General features: G+C 39.4%; 3 protein-coding genes across 3 annotated transcripts; 1 reads left to right on the forward strand and 2 right to left on the reverse strand.

The window, feature by feature from the left end:
• Window positions 1-4,167: 4,167 nt before the first annotated feature.
• Window positions 4,168-4,967, reverse strand: LOC108019025 (uncharacterized). Its single transcript, XM_017086639.4, has one exon. The coding sequence runs from the start codon at window positions 4,888-4,890 to the stop codon at window positions 4,279-4,281; it is 612 nt and encodes a 203-aa protein (XP_016942128.1). The 5' UTR covers window positions 4,891-4,967; the 3' UTR covers window positions 4,168-4,278.
• A 2,156-nt stretch (window positions 4,968-7,123) lies between these two features.
• Window positions 7,124-7,828, forward strand: LOC108019046 (uncharacterized). Its single transcript, XM_065868887.2, has 2 exons — window positions 7,124-7,608; window positions 7,671-7,828. The coding sequence occupies exons 1-2, from the start codon at window positions 7,206-7,208 to the stop codon at window positions 7,697-7,699; spliced, it is 432 nt and encodes a 143-aa protein (XP_065724959.2). The 5' UTR covers window positions 7,124-7,205; the 3' UTR covers window positions 7,700-7,828.
• A 10,388-nt stretch (window positions 7,829-18,216) lies between these two features.
• mts (protein phosphatase 2 catalytic subunit mts) lies at window positions 18,217-22,987 on the reverse strand. The gene is made up of 4 exons (XM_017086948.4): window positions 22,623-22,987; window positions 19,486-20,049; window positions 18,530-18,720; window positions 18,217-18,458 (listed from the first exon to the last, which is right to left on the reverse strand). Exons 1-4 carry the CDS (start codon window positions 22,722-22,724, stop codon window positions 18,386-18,388), a joined length of 930 nt encoding a protein of 309 aa, XP_016942437.1. The 5' UTR covers window positions 22,725-22,987; the 3' UTR covers window positions 18,217-18,385.
• Between the last annotated feature and the right edge of the window lie 1,503 nt (window positions 22,988-24,490).

Consider the following 24,490-nt stretch of genomic DNA (forward strand, 5'->3'; position numbering starts at 1 on the left):
AATTGACAGCTGGTTTTATTGCTTACTGGGTGGGACGTGAATGCGAAAGGAGGGATGCTCCGTGCTATGTGCTATATGGTCTCTATGGTCCGTAGTCCGTACTGTTTCTGGCTTTTGGCTGGAACGTTGTTTGCCTCAGTTGTTGGGCAAATAAAGTTGACGTTTTATAGATAGAGACATGTGCGATACACCCATCCAATGTGTGTCGTAGATCTAAACGTGGCACCCCGCGTCATACCCCAAAAACAGATGATGGAAACGTGCGGGGCGGTGAATTGTCGAACAATAAAACACGAAAAGGAGAGCAGGACTTTGCTGAAGTGAAGTTCGTATACTCTGCTTAAAGGGCGAAAGGTTGCATAAGGAAACATTTTGAGGGGTAAGTATGTGGAAAAGTCAAGAAAATGTGTTTGTACTCTCCTCAATAAATACTGAAATCTTTTGTAGTTGATTGAAGGACCCTCAACAGAGGTAAATAGAAATGAACTTAACTAGAGCTCGTCTAGCACTACTTCTCTTCATTTTGTCTGGGGAGTTTTTAAAGTGACTTCAAACATGTTTCTAATTCAGTTATAACAGTTCTCTCAAAACAAAACAAAACTAACTTACTAATTATTTCATTTTTAATTTCATTTTTAATATTGTACTCCAGATGGGTTTTGAGATCATTTTAAGCTATTCGGGCTGAATTGAAGTGGAGTTATTGTTCCAAAACTTTTAAGCTACCCTCACTTTCTAGGGTACAACAATAAAATGTGTTGGCACCTTCTGGCAAATGCCGCGCGTTCTACAATGCGAAAAACTCGTATAGGAAAGTCCTGCCCCTCCCCCCATTTACATCCTTCACTTTTCCCATCACCCCCGCCCAGTCGAATTTTCCCCGCCCAAGGAGCCGGCAGCGATTTTTCTTGTTTGCTGCCTGCGTCTTCGTCTTTTGTCTGCCGCCCTTTTCATGTCGCGTTCCTCGCAAACGTCGCCATTTCTTGCAGCAGCGACTCCATCGCTTCCCGTTCCGCTCCTGCTCCCCGTTTTTTGTACTTTTACAACCCTCTTATCGGGAAAACTTTAAATTTTCGCATTCGCAATTCGCAGTCACAAATGCAAATGATGCCCCGCCCACGAGCTACACTATAAAAAGGTATCAAGTTTTGTACTGCACATACTTTTCAGATTTCTTTTGGAGGCAACTAGTCAGTTGTTGTACATAAATTGTTTCTTCCAATAAGTCATAAAAACAGAATGCAAGTTGATCACTAGAGGTGTTTTCAGAAGTTTTCATAAGTCCCTTTCCAATTAAAATGGTTCAACGTCAACCCAAGAGTAGATATGTAGTTGTTATCTTATGAAATTTCCTCATCCACTTTTGCCTCACAAAATTAGAAAACACTACAGTGCCTGAGCAAAAAAAAGGCATGTTTTTAAGACATTTCTTTAATTTTTAATAAATAAATAATTAATTTTAAATTTATTTTAAAACACAATTCATTTTAGAAACCGTAAATATTCTAAATTTTCAGAATCAAAGACTCTTTTAGAGCTAGTTTCATACATTATCGCTTGGCTTTTCTTTAGGTGTGGAAAGGAAATCATAGGAATGGGTAACTGCGGGATCCTTTGGCTTGCTCTCGGGGAGTCTGTTCACCATATGTTGCCAATTGAGGCGAAAATCGAAAACTCGTCTATGCTGGAATTGTTTATGACCCCAGCGGATTGAGCACATTGAGGGACTGACTTTCTTTTTGCACTAGTTCTGGCTCCTCCCCTATATCGCATACCCCACCCTCCATCCCCTTTAGTCCATCACCGTTTTCCACTTTTTGCTACAACTTTTCCCCATATTTTCCCCGAGTTTTTCTGCTGTCGCCTTTTAATTATGGCTCGCAAATTATTTTCGAATTTTTCCATCATACTGCGGAAATAAATGTTGACTGCAATTTCCCACCGTCCACCGCCCCCTCCCGTCCCTTCCACCCAATTCCGAACAGGATGGAAAAGGATTCGAACCATTTCTTGTATTTTTCCTGTGTGCTTTCCCTCTTTTTCTGTTTTTCCTCACGGTTTATTTATTTCGCCAGGTAGCAAGAGTTTCCAGAGTCCAGGACTGGGAGTTGGAGTATTCTGATGGAGTTCTGGTCCTGTTCTTGTTGCTGATGTTGTTGTGACCTAAAAAATATTCACACTCACTTCACTTGTCAAGTTGAATAAAGCAAAACGCTGCGCTGGAATCAAGAGGTGCATTTTTGTGGGAGGAAAGCGGAAAAGAGTCATAGTTGCGGAGCTAAAAAAATTTATAGAAATCCCGATAAGCAAATACAGCGCATTTCAGTTTCGACAATCAGTATGATGTCTTTCAGTCTCAGCTCCAACTGATTTAAATTGTTCCCAAAAATACAGATACTTAAGAGTGAAACAGTCTCATAACTTTTTAACTTTTTTTTATGACTTAAAAAAAATCATGATATAGTGTACCTGTAATTTAAATACTTAGATACTTGTTGGTGAAGGTAATTGTTTTACAGCTTAACAAAAATACCAAAAATTGCCTGATGCTGGTGGGCTTATTTGTTTTGACTTATATTTTTGTCAAACACTGTACCGACACATGTGTTTGTGCATACACTCATTAAAATCTGTCCCACTTGCAATTAGAGTTTGTCATTTGACAGCAGCGCGAAAATACATAAAATATATTGGTGACAAGCGAGCAACAAATAATAAAAGTGACAACATCGAAACCATCGCAGAGTTGGAAAAATGAAAGCACAGGCAGGGAATTATTGATAAATGTCATCACCGGTTCCCACTCAGAGTTTATCATAAGTGGAAAATGGATTTCATAATTGAAAGCCAATTTTTTGTTGGATTTAACACTTTTTATCAACAGGATATGTTTGGGTTTATTTTTGATCGATATAATTTTGATAAAATAAAAAAACACTGACATTTTAATTATGCATGTGATATTATTTGGCACACATTTGGCTCCATTCACAAAACAAATACATACGTACATATGAACCATGAAGTAGGCAGTCCGTTGGTTTAGAAAATAAAATAAAATTAAAATTTTCACTAGATAGACGGGTGAAGGAGAACCTCATCGAAGCATACCAAGTACAAAACTCCATTTAAAAGATATATTCTTCGTCATTTTCGAATTATCTTTAACAATTGTTAGTGCTTGCCCATCTAGGAAAACTCTCCACTCAGCTTCACTCAACCTTTTCAGCCAAGAAAAGTACGAGTTAAGTTACCCGCCACAAGAACTTATCGGCTGATACCGTATCTAAAGATACGATTGCCTTGTTATCCACCCCGAATCAATTGATAAGCCCCCCGCTGAAAGACAGAAACCATTGGCAAAAGCATTTGAACGATTTCGAGCGATGAATCAGCGACTGCTTTGGGCGACTGACTGGAGGCACTTATTGTGCATTGGTAAGTGCCGATATATCATTATAATGTGTGGGTGACACACCAGGGAAGCCATAGAAGTCAACTCCCCATGTGCACTCGAAGAATTCCTAGTACTAATTTAACAGTTTTGTTTATTCATACAGTATTTGATTACATTTAAATTACAACGCAAGTAAAATAACAGTTAAAGATAAGAGAGAGAGCTATAGTCGAGGGACTTGACTCTCAGATACCCGTTACCAGTGGCCGATCCAGAATTTGGGGTTATTCAACAAAGTTTGTTGAGTAGAAATCAAATTTGGACAAGCCCAATTCAATAACATTTGTTTTAAGCATTTTATAATTTGTAGGAATTGTGAAATTTCTGGGATGATTCTTTTGCAAGTCTAAATTTAGTTCCGACCAAAGAGACTTCTGCGTTAGGCCTTAATAAGTGCTTAATGTGCTTTAACAACAAAACCAAATATTTAGAAAATTTGGTACAATTTGGGATAACACATTTACACAGAACTTTAATTAAATACTACTACTAGCCATTACTTTAAAACTTAGAACAAAATACTTTTGTTTTCTTACTTTATTTACCGTATGTAATAATAATAATATAATCAATAAAAAATTTAAATAATTATTTTTAATGCGCTCACCTTGGAAAACATAACTATAAGTACTAGCGGTTTTCTCTTTTAGTGTAAAAAGCCCAAGGTGCTTGAGCAATTACAAAAACATGAGCAAACATGAACACAGCAATTGAAAAGCGGCTGAAATGAAATTTAATACGGGTCAAAACTGAATTCATGGAAAATTAAGAGGGACAAGGAAACCCTTGAAGCAAACAGCGGTCAGGGGTTAAACCAAGGATCAAGAGGTGGAGGACTCTACAGCCTTGCCGAGAAGGTGCAAAAAGAGGGCTGTGCCGCACACCTGCAGATCCTCGCCGGCGTCCTCTTTGATGCTGTCCACCAGAACAACTCCATACTTGACCACAATCATGACCAACATCATCCGCAGATAAAGGAAATTCCGCTCCACGTAGGCCAGAAATCCGAGTGATACAATGTTGCCGAGAACCGTAAGATTTCGCAAGCTGTCGCTAAAGGCACAATCTCGCCGACTTTTCGCCAGGCAGCAACCCAAATCGCAAACCAGGGGCAGCACGAAGAAGGCATGGCCCAATGCTATGGCACTTAACCCGGTGGACTGCATGTAGAGATCCATATTGGACAGGGGCAAAGGTACCAGTTCCAGGACACCATGCGTTATGTCCCTCAGCTTTCGGCACTCCTCCGGCTGTCCGCTGGCGAAGATCACCCGGAGCAATCCGAAAACCGCAGAGAATCCGACCACCACGCAAGCGACCAGGGCGAAGGGGTGCTTCTCCGGCTGCATTTTACGGCCGGAACAAACCGCCGTGCTCAGCAACAGGCCGTTGTACACAAAACGCAGCCAGGGACCCGAGAGAGGTTCGCTCATCGCAGCATCACCGGAGGCCAACTTTTGAATTTTAATACCAAGTTATGATTTGGACGTTATGAAAATGACTGTTAGCAAAGGGCTTACTGTTCGTTGGAAGATCCAATACCTCCCTAAATAATTTTGGTTTTAAGTTACTTTACGGCTTTCCGTATTATATTGAAGCAAGAAAGAACACCATAATCGACTTCCTCGACTGTGAGATGCCCGTTACCCAAAAATCCGGAAAAAATTATGCTAGGTGAACTGCGGTTTCTATAGCATTTAAGAATTTTTAATGTTTAAGTTGCAAGGCTTGCATGGCTAGATCGACTAGGCTAGTAATCCTGATCAATAATACATATAGGCTTCTTCTACCTGGTACGTACGTTCCGACGAATACAATATACCATGTTGTCCTACGAGTAACTAACAACTAATAACATCATTACATTAAATGGAATAAAGTTAAAAGATTGTGGCTTTCACTCTTTAACAATATAAACAAGGAAGAAGGCTATAGTCGAGTACCTCGACTGTCAGATACCCGTTACTCAGCTAAAGGGACCAAAGAGAAATGGAGATATGCAAGCAACAAAGCGAGATTAAAATGCGCCACCTACCCGCGATATGGGCGCTAGAGTGGGCGTGACAGACTTTTTTTTTTGGGTCAATCGATAGGTATTGCCAAATCTAATACATCAGTTAAAATGTTGTTTCTAGCATGGAAATTGTGGGCGCCGCCGGCTTAGGCGGTCTGTGGGCAAACTTTTTATTGGATCAATCGATAGGTATTGACGAAACTAATACACTTCAGTTAAAATTTTTTATGGGCGGCTTGTGGGCGTTAGAGTGGGCGTGGCACTTTGCTGAAACAAACTTGCGCTGCGTAAGGAGCTCAGGAATCTGCACGCCAAAGGGGCCGTCCATAAACCACGTGGACAGTTTTGTGGGGAGGGGGGTTCGTCAAAAGTCCACGATTTTCCACGAGGGGGGAAGGGGGGTTCGAGGTAAATGTCCACGTGGACATAGTAAAAATTTAATTTTAACCTTTATGTTATTTATTACACTTTTAAATGTACTATTAAACTTCTATTTATTTACCATTGTTAAAAATCTCTATAGATATAATTTTAAATAAGAAAAAAAAAATTTTCAATGAAAAAGTCCACGTGGACAAAATGGGGGGAGGAGCGGGCTAGTTAGAAATCCACGATTGTCCACGAGAAGGGAGGGGGGGGGGGGGGGTCAAAAAGTGCTTAAAATTTGTCCACGTGGTTCATGGACGGTCCCAAATCTCAATAGCCTAGCTCTTATAGTTTCCGTTCATCCGGACGGACAGACAGACGGACAGACGGACATGGCTAGATCGACTCGGCTAGTGATCCTGATCAAGAATATATGTATATACTTTATGGGGTCGGAAACGATTCCTTCTGCCTGTAACATACTTTCCGACGAATCTAGTATACTTTACGAGTAACGGGTATAATGAGTTACAAATTATTAGTTTTGTGTTCTTTAAAGGTGAGTTTTGTATAATAATAATAATAATCCTGCGACACCCCAGAAATTGCCCTTCTACTGTTCCAGTAACGGGTGTGTTATTTTGTACCAAAAATAAAAGTAAAACTCACAAATAATGTGTGAAAATTTTATAAATACAATTTTAAATGATTGCGGACCCTGGTTAAATGTATACTTAGGTTACACCCGTAACTGTTGATTTGAGGAATTGTTGTATTTCGGTCAACTGTTCACACAACTCAGTTTTCAAAAATTTCAGCAATTTAACAAGTTTGAGGCTCTAAATCGCTGTAAACCAGAGTTGTCATCTTGAAAAAAAAAAACCATGGCAACTCTTCTTTTAGTATGACCAGTTAGCAATATTGACGTAAATTCATATGTTAAAGTATAGAATCTATACTATAGATGTAGTTTCTTTTACCTTATTAATCATTTAAGCAGTAACTACATGTTTATAGTTCTGAAAATATTGACAACCTGTTTAAAAAATCAACAGAAACCATTTTAGGTCGTTCTCCCGATTACTGAAACATTCTGTTGAAATTGTAACAAAACAGCAATATAAAAGTTTAGGGAATACTCAGATTAAATTGGAAAATAATATTGAGAAAAAAACTGTAATGTTTTTGTACTATTCATGGTAATGCAAAAGCAATGTGTTTCTTGACTCGAAAATACTAAAATATTTATCAACTTATATTATCGGTGAGGTACTTTTGTAAGCACGACAACCTATCGCATAAATGTCATACCAAAAGAAATATTTTGACAGGGTCAAACCATTTCGATAATTAACGCAAAAGTTTTTTATGTCCTGTAATAGAATGGATTTGGCTAAAGAACCTACCAATCTAGATTGCGACATCCTGGAGGAACTGCGGGACTACTGCGTCCGTCACGAGATACCAGTGCCCTCCATTCATGTTGATATTGTAGATGTAGAGCAACGAGCTGCTCCAGATGTCCCGGAATTCGTAGCCTGCTGCTCCGTTGCTTCCATAGTTCGCTTTGGAAAGTCGAATAAGAAAAGGGATGCCGTCCAGCGAGCTGCCGTTGAAATGCTGGCCGTAATCTCGAACGAAGTTCATGAATTGCAGGTTGATTCTGCCAAGCCATCGAAAGAGGTTCCAAAAACGGACGATGAATTGGAGTCCGAGCGCAGGAAGAAGTTTAAAACCTACAGGGAGCTCACAGATACCGGAATTGTGGATAGTAAGGGTCTGCGCCTCTGCGATCGCCATAAATACTTCAACAACTTATATCCTTCCCTGAAGGAAGCTGCTTTCATGGTCATCCGTTCTGATGAATACACCAGCTCCAAGGATAAGGCCTTGAGCCTACTAAGTGCCTTGAAGATCACATCCTCCATAAGTGTCCTGAAGTCTATCTCGAATGAGCCCCTGACGTGTATCGAGCTCAATTGCGACATCGACGTGGTCTTCGTCGCCCTAGAAAGTGAGATCTACGACCAAGTCATCGAGTACCTAAGTAATATGTTAATTTAAATGTCAGTCATATTAAAATAAATTGACAAGAACCCTGATTATATTTTTAAACATGTACAATGTTGCATATACGCTATGTCTTGTCCAATAAATTAGACCTTAGAATCTTTACAACTTAAAATAAAGCAGAGGGTTGATATTTTTTTTACCAAAGTTACATGTATGTTCGTGGCACTTATCAGCTTAAAATACTATTATTATTTATTTAATGTTTTATTCCAGCGCTACAAGCAAATTCTTATTATTAACGCACTGGTAACTGTCGCACTGGTCAAATTCCCATTTATTAGGTGTTATAAATACTATGTAAATCAACGTTACAAGTAATTAGACGAATAAAATGCGGGTGCAAGACTAAAATGCTCACACATTGCTTACACAGGGTCCATCAATTAGGAGTGCTTCACATTTTGTCTTATGTATGTAAGTTGTACAATTATATATGAAGAGGTGATGTTGCACCTTGGCTAAATAAGTTTACCCCTGACGGAAATAAACTTTAACGTGCTTTAAAAAACAAATTAAAGAAAAACTTGTTTATTAAAAAAACAACAGTCCAGTGTATCGACCGTCCTATACCCGCTACTCGACTTATTATTTAACTTATTCACTAACAGTCCGATTTAACCTATTATTGGTACGCAGATATGTATTGACTGATTAATGCAATAATACAATTTACACATAAATAAATTATCAAAAATGTGGGCGATTTTTGGGAGTGGCTCTCGGCTGAAGCAAAGATGGGCCTCAAAGCCAGTACAGGAATTTGCATTCCAAATGTGGACTCTTTATCTGATATAACTTAGCGTTGAAACGTGGGCGTGGCACTTGGCGAAACCAACCATGGGCTTCAATGCACTGCTAAAATGTTCTTGTTAACTACCTGTCTCCATCTCGCGGTAAAAATGTTTATTGCTCATAACTTTAAATGAAAGGTGCACACAAAAAAATTGTTTGGTAAAAATAGCAAATAGTTTTGTAATTCTAAGAAATTGTTGTTTACTAATTAAAATGGTTGTATATGTATTTATTTTCACTTGGTTTAATTTTTAATAGTTAAGTCACTATTTACTAGTTACGTTACGTTCTTATTGCAATAGTAAACAGTTAAAAAGCTATTAAGAAAAAAGTGCACTTTAAAAATTACTTATTTTATTTGCCTTATAAATTACCATGCTTCAGTGACGTATTTATGAATTTAACTATAGATTTTATAAATTGCATAGGTATATATTTATTACACAAAAAATCACCAAATATATTATATGTGTTGGATAACTACAAAAATAATAATTAAGAGTAACTATTTTTTGGGTAAAACAGACAATTCTATGGTTGGGACCGTTATTATTTTGGACATTTCCAATCACGAACAAAGAAAAGATCTGATATCAACATTTGTGACGAAAATGTATTTATTATACGATCTACTAAATAAGTGCACGTTCTAAATTTTTCTCGTTCGACACACTTTGTCAAAACCGTACCGTATTGCATATTGAATTGCAGTCGGATGCATTGCCGAATGTAAAAAGCTTTAGGGTCCCTAATCACGCAAATAATACATCTAAAGATATTGGGATACAAAGTCATCAATTATTTAAAAAACATTCTTTTATATTACAAAAACTAATAAAGAAACACGTGAATTACATAATTGTTCTGATAGTAGTGTTCCTAAAATCTAAGGCTTAGTCAAGCTTTTAATTTCAGCTAAATAAAGCAACAGACAAGAAAAATTTAAAGATAACAAATATGCTGTGTAACATTTTAAGGGGACTCGTCATCTCTTTATTAAAACGAGTTAAGCCCCATTTTCTTCTGGTTTAGCTTTCGTTTGGATGTTACAGCGATCTAAGGATTTAAAATAAAAATTGGATTGAAATTTTATTTTAACATCTTCAGGATTATACGTATAGACATAAAGATTTGAAATGCGAAACATATTTTTTAAATAAAGTGATGGTAGTCTTTAAATTGTCAGAAAAATAAAATGTTGTATAAATTTTGTCCTAACACCAAATGCTTTATTTGTTGTTTTTAAATGAAGTGATTTATATTTGGTTGTTCTCTTTGGGTTTTCCTTCAATGGTCTTAAGAAATATGTCCCTTCTAAATCAAGTTTTACACAAATACTTTAAGTCACTGTAATATTCGAACGCCAGTTAACCGAGAAACAGGAATCACAAATGGGTTAGCTTTGTCAGGTTAAGGCTATGCTGTCAATTTTTTATCTAATGATAAAATTCAGCTATAATCTCACAATTTATAAATGAAGAAACAACCTTCAGCTAAAATCATAAAAAATTATATAATCAGTATTTTATAAAAACTTAAAATGTATTGGTACTTAGCATATTTAAGGACATGCCGGCATGCGTTATGTAAGTGCGAAACATATTCAAGAATGTCCTGAAGAATGTACCGTGTTAAATATCCAATATGGTATTTCAGTAATCCCTCCTTTAAAGCTTATGCCTGTGTGTGTGTTGGCCCGATGGGATAACGAAGCGAATATGCAACTTGGCAACACTTGAGCATTCCAGGCACGCACCACGCCCCCAACCACAGCCCCCGCCTTCTGGAAGCATAAAGAAAAATAATAATTCAACTTTATTTGTGCCACTCACACACACCGACACACGCACGCACACGAACACAGCAAGGATACCTCGACGAGGGAGCGGGACAGCGATAGAGATGCTGTGGCAGGATCTTCCAGCTGTTCCCTGTCAACACCAAACACAACAACAAATACATCGGGCATCCGTGGTAAATTTAATCGAAAGCGTGTAATTGACCTCAGTAAATGGCGAGGAATGGGCGTGGAAATGGGAGTGGGAATGGGAATGGAAATGAAAGTGGGGAGAGCTGGGGCACGGGCTTTGTTGGAGGCTTAGCCAACTGCCATCAAATCATTATCAGTTAAATAAACGACAGTCAGCAAGTTAAAAAGATAACGAAGCTGCAGAGCAGAAGCTACAGCTCCACGGCGGCAGCAACAGATGATATCTCTGCTACAGGACCACCATTCCCATCCCGAACCGTTTTTGGCTTTGATTCCGATTCGGATTCACCCCCTTGCCACGCCCCACCCTCGCCCCCAATAGACAGACGTAAGCCGCCTCGTTTTATGCTAATTCAAATGGAAATGGAGCCAGTCAGCAGCTGCTCGCTGGATTGCAAGAAGAGAGCACTGGAAAAAACATAAGTGGGTTTTACACCCAGGATGAGGTTTTAAAAAACAAAAGCTAGTACTCAACACTTTGGAAGATAACTAATAAAACTGCTATGGGGGTATCAGCCGAGTAATGGTATACCACTATAGTGGACATGAAAATATCTGGGATATCTGGATAGATTGCAACACAAATATAGTCCATACTTACCATATACTTTTGCAATTTGTTCTTCCACTGGTTACTTTGGTTGTTTCCAAAATCCCCAGACCAATTCATTTGGTTGAGAGCATATGTGACTAAATAGAAAGGAAAGGCAAACAATAGTTGAAAATTTGACATAAATATTTACGGGGTTCTAGCAAACAGATTTCTTTTTTAAACTTACCCATATCATTTTTGTTAAAAATTCTGATATTATTCGTAAGGCCTTAAAAGAAATTTAAAAAAGCCGTTCGAAGGTAGAGCCAGCCTTGTCTTTTACTTTTACTCGTACTCACTCTTTCAATGTTTTTAGTTAAGGTAGCTTATATTATCACGCCCAATTATTTCTCAGTGTCCTGGAGAATGAGTCGAGATGAGCCGCGGATGAGGGGGCGCCACAAGTTGTCAACGGCGTCGCCAAAGTCGAAAGCAAAAGCAAAAGCTCGTTTCATTATGCGACGGGCGCAGGGGCGGTGGGCGTGGCTAGCCCCTTGATCGGGCTCACAGATAGCAGTGCTACATATGCAGATGTACGGGATGCGGATTCCGACGGTCGGTCCGGAACTCGGAGCTCGGAGCTCGGAGCCCAGGAGTTGTGGACTCGACTCGCTGGCATTCCTTGTAAGGCAAATTCGCCATGATTTTCATATAATTTCCGCATCATAAAGCTGCGAAAGTAATTTTCCACTTGAAAGCACAGCGCAGCCAAAAAGTGTGAAGCTATAGGTTGGGGCTGGTAAAAAGAGAGAGGAACGATTGGGGAGGGGTCAGACATTGGTCCAGCTAAGACCTCAAGCTGTCTGTGCTGTATGAGTGTGTGCTTTTGTACTCCCTAGTCTTAAAACGCACGAGTATGCTCTATTGTAAGTACGAAAGTGAAGGATAGCTGTACGAGCATTGATATATCAAGCCCAAGGGTTTCCTTATTTCTAGAAACATTGTAGAAAGCTCACAAAACAAATAACAATTATTGTTTAAAACATAAAAATACAAATCTTGAACTAGTCTAAATAATATAATTTAAGCTACCTTAAACCAAAACACCGAGAAATCGGGTACGAGTAAAACAAAAGTTTAGTTCTACCCTCTAACGGCCTTTTAAAATATATTTTAAGGGCTTACGTGGAAAAACCTAAAACAATCTTTAGCTGTTTAAAAATACTAATTTTATTTAAGCCAATTCAGACCATATTAATTTACTGGGTATCCCAAAGTCCCAAGGGCAGTGTTGTCTAATGTAGTTTTTGTGTCTGTTTGTTGGGTAATGTCGATGATGGTAGCTTGTTTTTTGGCACATTGAACATTTGGTGTTGTCACCTTTCGGGCGAAGCACATGCAAATAAGCCGACAAACAGGACCAAGACGGAAAACCCAGGCCAATTCAGGCCGAGATTCCTTTGCATTAAGTCGAGAGCATCATTTTGGGGAGGTGGTGGGGGTGGTAGCAATGACATCTCTTTAAGGCGACATCAGATTAGGCTAAGCAGCTGGGCCAACACAGACACACACATATACGCTGCGAGGAAAAGCGACACACACAGAGACAATAGGGAGTGGCAAATTTCATTATGCGGCTCACGTGCGAGACAACCAAATTCACTGGGAAATAAAGAAAAAAAATTGTCCAAAAGAAAGGCAGAAACCGAAAAACAGAGGAAAAAAGTTGGAGAAAAGAAAAATACAAATACAACACGGAGGGGGGTTGGGGAAAACAGGGGGAATATCGGAAGGAAGCGGCAATAGAAACGTACAAAAGCGAATCACGCAACCCAGAAGACGAGGAACCAGGCTCCAAAACCAGGAGATTTCATCTTCTTCTTCAGCTCCTCCGCCCCGTTTCCCCGCCCCCGCGCTTCGTCCTGGCAGCCAGGAAGGAAGTCAGTCAATGCCCGCAGCAAAACGGCGAAAACACAAAAAAATCAACAATAAGCGACAAAGTAGAAACAAAAATACAATGCAAACACAGTGCGACCTTAACAAAATTAACTAAAATGTACGTATTCCAGCTAAGAAAACTAACTGGTTTAAATAACTAATACTCCTAAATGCTAATATTTGTGGCATTATATATAATAAATTATATTTGTTAGATTTATATTGAAAAGTAGTTTTTTGATGTTTTGTATTTCTTTTTGTTTAAATACATTTAAATACATAGTACACTTTTAAAACTAATTGTATAAAAACCCGTTTTCTTAAATTTCTCATTCAGTTAGTACACTATTACTAACAGGCAATATCCCTAATAAGTAAAAAGTAATTAGTTTACTACTAAAAAGAATATATATATTATAATTTCTCTATGGAGTGTTTACTGTCCCAGGAAATATAGGAGGTCGTAGCGAAATGCCCTAAAACCTACGGCACACGTAGATAAATTTGAGTAATTCCTGCAGGTGAAAACGGAAGCGAAACAAAAGTAAAAGCAAAAGAGCAAACTAAGGTCTCGTCCCGGCAGGGAAAAGAAAAAGTTTTCCGGGCGGAGAGGGCGAGAGGCTTGGGGCGATGGGGTGATGGGGCGGCTGCGACAACATCTGGTTGTTGTTGCTGACGCTGCCGAGCTAATTACTAATTTAATATTCCATGCCCATTGACCTCTACAAAAACAGCTCGGTTATCTGCTTGTTGTCTAAAGTCTCACATTAATTATCTTATCTAATCGGACAGTGCAATAAGTTCCAGTTTAAGTTAGATTAGTTGCTAAGTAGTAGCTCGGCTCGTACTAGGGGTACGATGGATACCTTGCCAACAGCCCATAGGGAATTATAACTAAGACGAAAGCGGGGCGCAGTTAATATCAGAAGAAGAAAGATATTCTTTTAAGAATCTTAGTTGTAATTGAGCCGTGCATTTATTTTTGTAACGTGGCAGCTGGTAACTAGTTCAAAAATTGGTTTGCTTACTTATTTTCCTCTCTAATATGTTGCACCGTGGATTGTATCGTTAAATTGTTCATTCTATTGATTTTTACTTGAATAATTAAAGCTAATAACAATTCTCTTAAGGAGCTTATACTTAAAAATAAAATAGATTTCGATACACACTACACAAGGCTTACAAAGCCTAGTATTTATAATCTCCCCATAATAAATACAGAATGTATATTTAAGCAAGTACCAAGGCGAACTTTACCCTTCAATAATGGACACAAATAATAAATAACTGTTAAGTGCTACTTGTTAATTTCGGAATCCTAAATATTTTCGACCTCGCAGATCTCAGTCCAAATAGAATTTTTCACAATTGCTGTACACCCTTTCAACACGCTCGAAGTGCCGAGTGCAAAAAAGTGTAAGAATTTAAATATATACAGAAAAACTGGCTGTGTCTGAGACGCAAATCGTTGGGGATTTATCAGCCAAAGGGAACAGGAGCAAAAACAACAATAAAAGCGATGAAAAAGAAGAACAAGCTGGGAGCAGGGAAAACTTTTTGTATATGGCCAAGTTGAGGCTGAGTTGAGTTAACAACGTTACGTTAACTCCTCAGCTCCCCAAACTTTTTGGGTATTTAGCGGCAATCGATTTTCGTTGATTTGCGCCACCCCCTGCCACGAAAAAAGAGGCAATCTCGCCTTCGGATCTCTGGGCCACCACCCACCACCCACCTCCCAGTTTTCCCAGGAACGTGTGAGTTGCAGGCCTGACCTTTCAACCTTTTCCCAGCGCCAGCACGTGGCGGAGCATCCAGTCCCAAAAACTCACAGAGGCGTCATCATCATCAACCGGAGCGGGAATGGCAACTCATCATCATCATTGTAGTCTGCAAAGTTTATTTAGGCAAAGCGCTTCACTTTTGGCTACACTCTTCAATTTTATGGCAACAAATTTGCATCGTAAAAGATACACCCCACACCACACACACTAGCCCCAAAATTACCCCCAAAAAGCACCCACACACAAACGATAAAAATACAAAAACGTTTGTTTAGGCACGCCCTCTCTTTCTATCCCTCCGAAAAATCAGTCGTAAACTAAGGACAGAATCGTAAAAAGTGAGCAGTTCATTTAAATTTTTAATATTTAGGCTACCGACAGTGGCTGCATCCCCCACTTCCCACCCCTCCACCGCATCCCGACCGAAACCTTAACCGTATCCATCATACCGATTCACTTACTTTTGTTTTATGATCCGAACATTTTCGGCCATCATCTGTAAGCAAGAGTCAGAATACACTTAAAAAATCTGCGGATTACCTAGATATAGGTATTCAAGTTTTAATTTCAAAAATGTTCAAAAACAAGAGATAGGAAGATGCAATTTTGGAACACCCTTTGATTCATTTACCAAGCAAGTGACCATAAAAATATTACTAACAGCTAAGATTTATCTGCAATATAGCTTTAAAACTCGGCAAGGCGGTTCGCACAAATCATTTCGGTTAGTACTAGACCTATCAAATATTTTCGTAGTGTCAAAGGGAGGCTGCCCAAATGGCTCCCTTCATCGTTTTGAATTTATGCCTTTAATTAAATACAAAATCTACCTAGGATTCTCTTGCTGGGTAACTTTTGTGTGGCATTCCTTTACTTAATAACAGGCCATCAAATAGAGTTGTATTTCTGTGGGTTATATTCATGCCGAGCATCCCCACCCGCCACGCCCCTTGGCCCCTTGAACACGCACTCAGGATTTATTTCCACATTTATATGAGACTGCGGGGGGTGCGGCGAGCACTGGAGAGGGTATGTAAATTTTTCAGTAAAAATTCACTTCGTGATAATGGATTTTCCATGTCGCATACGCCGCAGTCGCAGTCGACGTCGCTGCCCGCACGACAAATACAATCTGCTCCAGGCACCCCTTCCCCACTCCACCCCAACAATCCCGCCCCACTCCGAACCCCCCCCCACAGCAGCCAGGGCGACAATTACCTCCCTCCTGCATCGTTGGGGCATGATAGATGACAACTCTCGGTAGGTGTACGGGTATGGCCGTGTGTTCAGCAAGTTCTTGGGCACTTGAGGGTCCCCAGGATGTTCTCAGATTTGAATTTGCATCCACACCAAAGCTCACACGGATACAGTACAGTCTTCTTATGTACGAATTACTCACATATGTACCATAAAAGTACCTTTTATTGTAATCCTTAGTGTTAGTCAACAAAAAAATGATTGAAAAAAAAACTATCTCTATTTACCCAAAAATAACTTTGCAAGTATTTTAATGTTCCGAAGCAAGTTTCTTAAATTGTTGTTTTAAGATTTTATTTCAAGACATTTCATAAACAAGGAAAAACACAAAAACCATCAAAAGTGGTCTCACAAAAAGTACGTGTCTAAACCCATCTTGAATCCAATAAGTATCAATAAAAACAAAAAAAATAAAAATAAAAAGAAATAAAACACTTTATAGTTTAAGAAACCGTTACATTAAATTACCTATTTTAGTTTGGTTTAACTTTTATTTGGTTTAACCAGGAATGTATCACAACGTGTACTGCTGAGGACCTAACACAACCCTTCCTTATAAGTACCTAAAAATAAATAAATTCTTTCTTAAATACAACAACACAAGTCATAACTAAATTATTATGAACACCTAATCTATTACAAAAACCCATTCAAAATTGACAGTAAGCTATGAAAAATACTAAGATTCATACTACGTAGTAAACAAGAAGCATATTTTTGCGAGCGCCCACTGTACAAGTCTTTTGCCAGTTCATGTGGGCTCCTAAAATATGCAAAAAAATTATACAAAGTTGGCAAGATTTCTGCTTTCGCTTTCGCTGGGAATCAAAAGCTGCCCGGCTCTGATTTAGATTTTGACTTGGGCATCGTTGGGTGACTCCACGACCTTCTCCTCCCCATCTCCCATCCGCCCCATGCCCTATGCCATCCATCCATATATCACCTCCCCCATCACGCCTCCTTTGTGGTCTCAATTAGGTGGCCCGTTTGAGGCTCGACTTCCGCTTGTCGTTCGTGTTATCTTGGCCAGGCTCGCATACATACTACCAAAGAAGGCCGCAGGCAAAAGGAAGCGGCATTGCCAGCTCTAAAAATCCTTTTTGCGCTTTGAACTCTCTTAAAGGACTTTCTCCCTTGGCTTGAAAAGTACACTCCTTCCCTTAAGAGCTCTCTCTTGCATCTTTCTCTTCGTCTGCAGTTAGGATAGTTTGTTTGTTTGTTTTTCTTTTATTATTATTAAAGTTACATATGAACTTAATTGATAATGAATTTTTTTAATTGTTTTTCTTAGCTTTTTTATTTGTTTTTTTAATAATTTTATTCGCTTTTTTATTTAATTTTAATCAGTAATATTAAACTTTTTGTATTTCCTTATTTTCTTTTTTATACGTTTTGTTTTTGTATGAATCGCTGGCCCGCCCCGCGCTTCCCCGATCGCCTTGGCTTATCCTGCTGCTCTCGCCATATACTGCTGCTAGTTTTTTGCTGCTGCTCCTGCTGCTTCATCGAAATCTTCCTGCTTTGTCGGTCGTGGGTCGTCTGCTGCTGCTGCTCGTCCTGGCGTTCGTCCTTTCGTCCCGTCTAGTCCTTTGTCAGCCCCTTCCGCCCATACACACATCACGTCATAATCCATGAGTCCGTCCATCCATCATGCCTGCTCCCTGGCTTTCTGCTGCGACGCTTAGTTCGTTATTTTTATAAATTAACAAATTTAGCTAAGTAGTTGTAGTTCTTCTTGTTGCTTGCGGTTGTTGGTTGGTAGGTAGGTTTGATTGGATTGTATCATCATTTCTGTATACTGCTCCTGCTCTTCCCCTTTAACTTTGATATAACTTTTCTGTTTGCCACCCCAACTGGCAACGTTTCCGGGTTTTTCTTTTAAACTGTGGGCAACAACAATAACTGTTCAATGAATTTTTGTGTTCTCGACTGTTATGGTTACTTTTCTCTTTGTTTATACAACATCTTTCACTTCTTTCTGTTTAAAACGATCTCCACAAAACAAATGCATCGAGGTTTTAGTTTCGGGTTGTTCTTTATGGTAATTTTTTCGACAGCACTTGCCTTTTGTTTATTTTGTTGCTGCTGGTTGGATTTGTATATATTATATATTGTTTCGGTTCTTGTTGTTATAATGCGATGTAATATGTGTAAATGTAAGCTGCGTAGGTGCTAGCAGTACAGCTTAAAGGAAATAATCGGGTGTTCTTCGTGTAACATGAGGCTCCCCGCGCCTGGGTGCTGGATCAAATTGTAGGCTAAAAAAGAATAAAGAGATTAATCAGACATGAGTCATTTAAAGGCGACGGTAAATAAAAAATGCACTCACAATGAAAATTTAAGTGAATCATCCAGTTCCATGAGGGCCGCTTGGTTGCCACATCGGTAGCAATAGTTTGGCGCTGAGAATATTGTGACCACGTTGCGATCGTGACACCAGTTGTAGCCCTCCATGACCAGTTGATGGGCACGAGACACAAGTGTCAGGCCGTTTGTGTTGTTAAAGGTTTCCGAAATATCCTGAAAGGATGCCAAAAGTTAGTAAAAGTTCGAAGGGAAGCTATTGGCGTTTTGTTCTGAATTTCGACTAGTTGACTGATTAAATTTGTTAAGGATTAAATTAACATTCAATTGTTTTTTTAAATATTTTTTTTTCTTTAATATAGATTTAAAATTTATATCCTTTTGTTGAACCTCCTACACTTTGAAATTCACATAAACTTTGACTGCACATCATCTGAATAGCTTTATTTCTAAAGTAGTTCCATAAATTCCGATTAGTGATTACTGGTTATTGATTTTATCGGCCGAATGTTGTGATTTGTAAATGCCAGTGATGAAGCTTATAATCAAAACAGAAAGAAGATTTCTACTGTAACTTTACAGTAGCTTTGAAATGGTTTTTAATAAACTTTTTTTTATTTAATTTACTATCCTGCCCTTTGCAATGATTTAGTATGAAAATTCTATAGTACTACAATTTTACTATTGCCAATCGTACAACCGATTACTAAACAAAGAAAAATAATAGACCCAAGCTATAGTTGTGGATTATATTTATGGGCCGTTATCAGTATCAGTACTTAAGAGTCTAATTATTAAAAAAAAAAAGAATAATGATGCCGTTTTATGACTAGTTACCTAATATAAACCAATGACTAGGTGAGATAATGAGAATTAGAATTTACTTTCACAGCTGTAATATTATCACGTCTTTCATATTCAAATGAAGTCAGTCAACTGAAAATATATTTATGGAATAGCCATTCTGAAGGCACTACTCACCTGTCCAAAGGTGTAACCGGCACCACGGGGAGAGATTCCCCAGCCGCCCCTGTCATCGGGATCGGACCAGAGAAGATCGCACATGGGACCCTCGTGCGGAACCTCCTGCAAGCGGTCGAGGGCCCGAATGTGGTCCAGGCTGTCGATCGATGGACTGAGGCCTCCGTGCAGGCAGAAGATCTGCCCGTCGACGAGCGCCGTCAGCGGCAAGTAGTCAAACAGATCGGTGAAGTACTTCCAGACGTTGGCGTTGCCGTACTTGCGCAGACACTCGTCGTAGAATCCGTACACCTGTGTGATTTGGCGCGACTCGTGGTTACCGCGCAGGATGGTGATGCGCTCCCGGTAGCGGACCTTCAGGGCCACCAGAAGGGTCACGGTCTCCACAGAGTAGTATCCACGGTCTACATAGTCGCCCATGAACAGGTAGTTGGTGTCCGGGGACTTTCCGCCTATCCGGAACAGCTCCATCAGGTCGTGGAACTGACCGTGGACATCTCCGCACACTGTCACGGGACATTTCACCTCCTGCACATTCGACTCCTTGGAGAGGATCTCCTTGGCCTGCAAAGGGAAGAAAATTATAAAACAATCAGTCATTTATTCACTGGTTACTGTCTGAAAAAAAATGAAAGAGTAAATAAAGTTCTCTTATCATTCACATCTGCGTTTTTCTAACTATTTCCCATGAACCTAGGAACACTCTTAACTGTAACTCTTTAACTTTTAACAATATTAGTGAATTAAATAATATACTACGATACTGAAACACAAGTCTACACAACTGTGTTACAGATCAAATGTATACCAGGGTCAGAGAAGATAAGAAAAGCGATTAGTACATTGTACATTATTCAGTACACTTAATGACTCGACGCCAACACTCAAAGTGAATTCTAAAAATAGCTCGTAACTAACAGAGAAGATAAAACATAGATATAGGCTAAGTGCAGTGCCTAAGTCTATTCGAATGTTTAACATAGAAGGGGAAAATACAAAATGTTCTCTTCAAACATTCTACAAATCATATCAAAAATAATCTGAAACTCTTAATTTAGTCTAAAATAGCCCTTCAGGCTCTGTACATAAACATTAAATAAAAAGAATTCAAATAATTTCCTTAAAGTAAATAAAAAAAAATATATTTGTTAGTATAAAGAACAATTTAAAATAAAAAGTAAAAACAAAGAACATAATCTACTTTTTTAAAACGCGCTAGTTAAGAAAGAAAAAATCTAGATAAACTAAACAGCCAGCCTTGCATTTTTTTCTTTTCTGGTAATGTGATGATGGTGCATGACACGACAGAATATCCGAAAAGCAGAAAGTATAGAAGAAAACGAAAGTGATCCCTAACAAAATGGAAACTAGTCTGTACAACCATAAAACATTGGCAAGGTGTCATGAGTTAGCCGTACGTCGAGGAACCTAGGTTGCTCTCTCATTGGATTTTGTACTATTTGGCCAAAAGTTAAAGGTACTAATAATGGCATGTGAAAACCAAAACAAGGGCCACTAATCTCATTAAAAAGTTAAGATAGGGCAAAGGCTTTGCGAAATTTTGTTTACACTAAAAATATGTATATGTATGGGTGAACACAACAATGATCATTATTTAATAAAATTGTTTATAAAAGCAATAATACAAATGCTGTTTTCAATGTACCCATGCCAAATTAAGCACTCTTAAAATAAAATGTGATCATCGTTTATCATTATTAGATGATGAAATTTTCCCTAACACGTTCAAAGGTAAAGAAGTTGTAAATAATGGGCAAAACATGATTAATTTGGCTTTGTTGATGATGGCCCTAAAATATGTCAGAGCTTGTTGCAAAATTAAAAAATAGTCAGTGTAAAATATTCTAATAACCGGTTGTCAAGTTGAGCAAACAAAACATAGTTTTCATATAATTTTACCATTCCATCGCGTTCTTTCAGCATTCCTAATATTTATCAGCTGATGAAAAGAGACATGACAACAAGTTCCGGGGGTTAAGACCGAACCCGGTGGCGCAAATGAGCGATTTATGCGTGAGCCAATTAGATTTTTTGCCATATGCACATTACCTTGGAGGCTGTTGCTTCCGCTCGGCCAGAAATCGAAAAAAGAAAATAAATAATATAAACTCATGACGAGGCCAGCACACCCATACAAAAACAAACACCAACACTGACGCAGCTGCCCCCTCACTCCGCTTTGGACGTCTTTCTTTCCTAACCAACAGGATGGAGAGAGGCCACAGAAGACGCGCCCGAGAAGAGCGAAGAACGTTCTTTGGGCCGGAGATTCGAGATCCTAATGGGAACAGAGGCAAATATTTGGGTGACGCAAACATAACCCCACTTACTCCCAAATCAATGAATCGTTATCTGCTCGCCACTCTCTTGCCTCACCCCTCTCGCTCGCACGCAATCCGTTTGTTTGTTTGTGTGCCCGCCGCGCCTGATGAACGGTAAAATCGGCAAATTAAAAACAATTGATATCAAAAGTGTTTAATTGAATATGGCTGGGCATAAAAAACGGAGCACAAACACCACTGCAAGTGCATTTTTCTAGATACGACGGTACATATGTAGATACATATTCTAGGGGCGCGCACACACCGACACACAAAAACATTAAGTAATATTTACTCAGCAGAAAACGATGGGTCACAGAGGCGGGGGAACCGCGAGTTTCCAGTGGCCACAGCACAAGCACGCACATTTCACTATAGTTAAACAATTCGTTTTGTACAATAATACAAAAAGAAATATCTCTTTTTGCCCAGGTTTAGCCCATTAGACCAAAGCGCTGTTCTAGCTGTCGCATTCGCTCACGCACTTGCCCGTCTCGTTGTCCCGCTCGCACTTGTGCGCGGCAATGCGTCGCTTGGCCGTTGGAATTTACCAATATTCCAATATGGCGACGCAAGCCGCCGCTACTGTGCGAAAGAGAGGGTGCGACGTGAATCATGCTCTCGCGCTCTCCTCTCCGCACCTCTGCCTATTGGAAAGAGGGAGAGGGCCAGAGGCACGCAGTGGAGGAGCACCATTTGCAAAAAAAAAATCGCTCGCTCGCATGCAATGACGAAAATTATTTTTATAACATCTCCTAATTCGCATGGGGAAAATGGGCAAGGACCGGGCCTTACCTTGTCGCAGAGGGTGCGAACTTGTGTCTCTGTCAACTGATTGCATTCGTTCAACTGCTCAATCCATTGATCAAGATCTTTTGTTGTTGCTTTATCCTCCATCGCAGTTGTGGTGGAAGAAAAAGTCTCGTCAATCTTTGTCGATTCAATTTTGACGGCTTTTCTTTAACTTGGGGGTGCAGGAAATTGGACAACTATCGAGTTGTGTTCAATTGAAAGCCGCGTGTTCACTCGTTTAGTTCCACACAAATGCTTGTGCCCACTCGAAGCAAGTCGATTCGGGCGATTTTCCTCGTATTTTTTGTTCACAAAAGCGACGACGACACGATTATTATACGAAGGGAAAGAAAAGTGTGACCGCGGCGAGCCCGATCGAATATACCGTTCGGCCCTAAGTATACTTTTAATACGATTTTAATTTTTTCAAATATACCAAAAACACTTCGAAATAACTATCGATTTTTCTGCTCTGGTTTTCATTTACACTCCAATCCCTCACAATTTTATAGCCTCTTCCCACAGAGCCCATCCGTGAGAACGGTTGGGGTTTTTGACAAAAGTGAAACTGCGATTCCAGCAGAGCGGCAGTTGGGTATGGGTATTATAAATACTTAAAAGATTTTAACGATTCTAACTTGTAAAAATTCTCGTGGCGTCACTTTTGGCCCACAATACTCCCTATTCAGTTTTCACTATGCTTGCGTGAATGGAAATCTCATCCACGAGCAATTAAAGAGTTGCAAATCATAATTTGGCGCTTAATCATTCCGCATGCTAGCGTTGAAATTGTATTTAGTTTTGCGTTGCTTTGCTTTTTTCGGAGCAACTGAATTGACCTCTCCCTTCGGATTCGGGTTGCTTATGCCGATCAGCTGTTCGCTTCAGCGGTTCTCTATGTCAACAAAAATCCGCCATAAATTGCAACAGCAATTTTAAGCGGCTGTGTGCAGAGGCTATTTAAGCCTCTTAACTCTCTTTGGTGTTCCCTATCCAGTTTAGCATGTTTTGCTAATATGGAATTTATCAGAGGTCACCCCAAGACATGGTCTTTATGATTTCATATGCGAATTAATATTAAATGTCATCTATAAAGCCTAGTACCCACATCAACGAAAACCCCAAGCTAACCATATGTGTGAGCGGGAGGCAAATACGCTGCTAACGCTTTTCGCTGGGTCTGTTTTTCAGCGCGGCACTCAGATGAGCTAAGGAAATACCAGAAAAAATACCAGATTTAGCGAGTGAACTTCGATGATCGCCCTTAGCCGGTGTTCGTGCAAAGGCGATGTGGAAACTAAAAATTAAAAATGGAAGGAAAACCCCAAAATCGACTGCAGGCGGTCAGTGCAGATGAAATAGGATGCCTAATCCAAGCTGTTGCCCTTTATTGTGGGATTTCACCGATAGGAAGCAATACCACAACAGGGGAAAATCCGCAGAATAGTTGAAGTGCTGGAGGAGATCCACTAGAGAATCCCAGTGGAAAGGAACATGCCGACTTCGCTCTCTACATGGACACCTGCCGGGCGTGTCCTCGTAAAGAAAGTAAGATCTGGCCAAAAGAATTTGGTTGCGTGGTACTAATAGAAGTATCTTCCTGCAGGATCAGTGGATCAACCCCGTTTCCAATCCGGCTTCTATTTCCTCAAGGTCCAATATGACTATTGGGACTCGGAGCTGAACTGTGGTGGCGCGGGAAAGGTGGGACGAGAAGGAAGCTTTAAACTACTAATTTAAATAAATTAAAACATTCGTTTAACATTCCATTTATTTTTAATTTAATTTCATTGTGTACCAGCAGACTCCTCCTTTTTAAATATTCCCAATTGATTTGTTTTCCGTTTGGCTTTGATCACTTCGGTCACACT

Source organism: Drosophila suzukii, chromosome 2L, assembly GCF_043229965.1.
Source record: "Drosophila suzukii chromosome 2L, CBGP_Dsuzu_IsoJpt1.0, whole genome shotgun sequence".
NCBI lineage: Eukaryota > Metazoa > Arthropoda > Insecta > Diptera > Drosophilidae > Drosophila > Drosophila suzukii.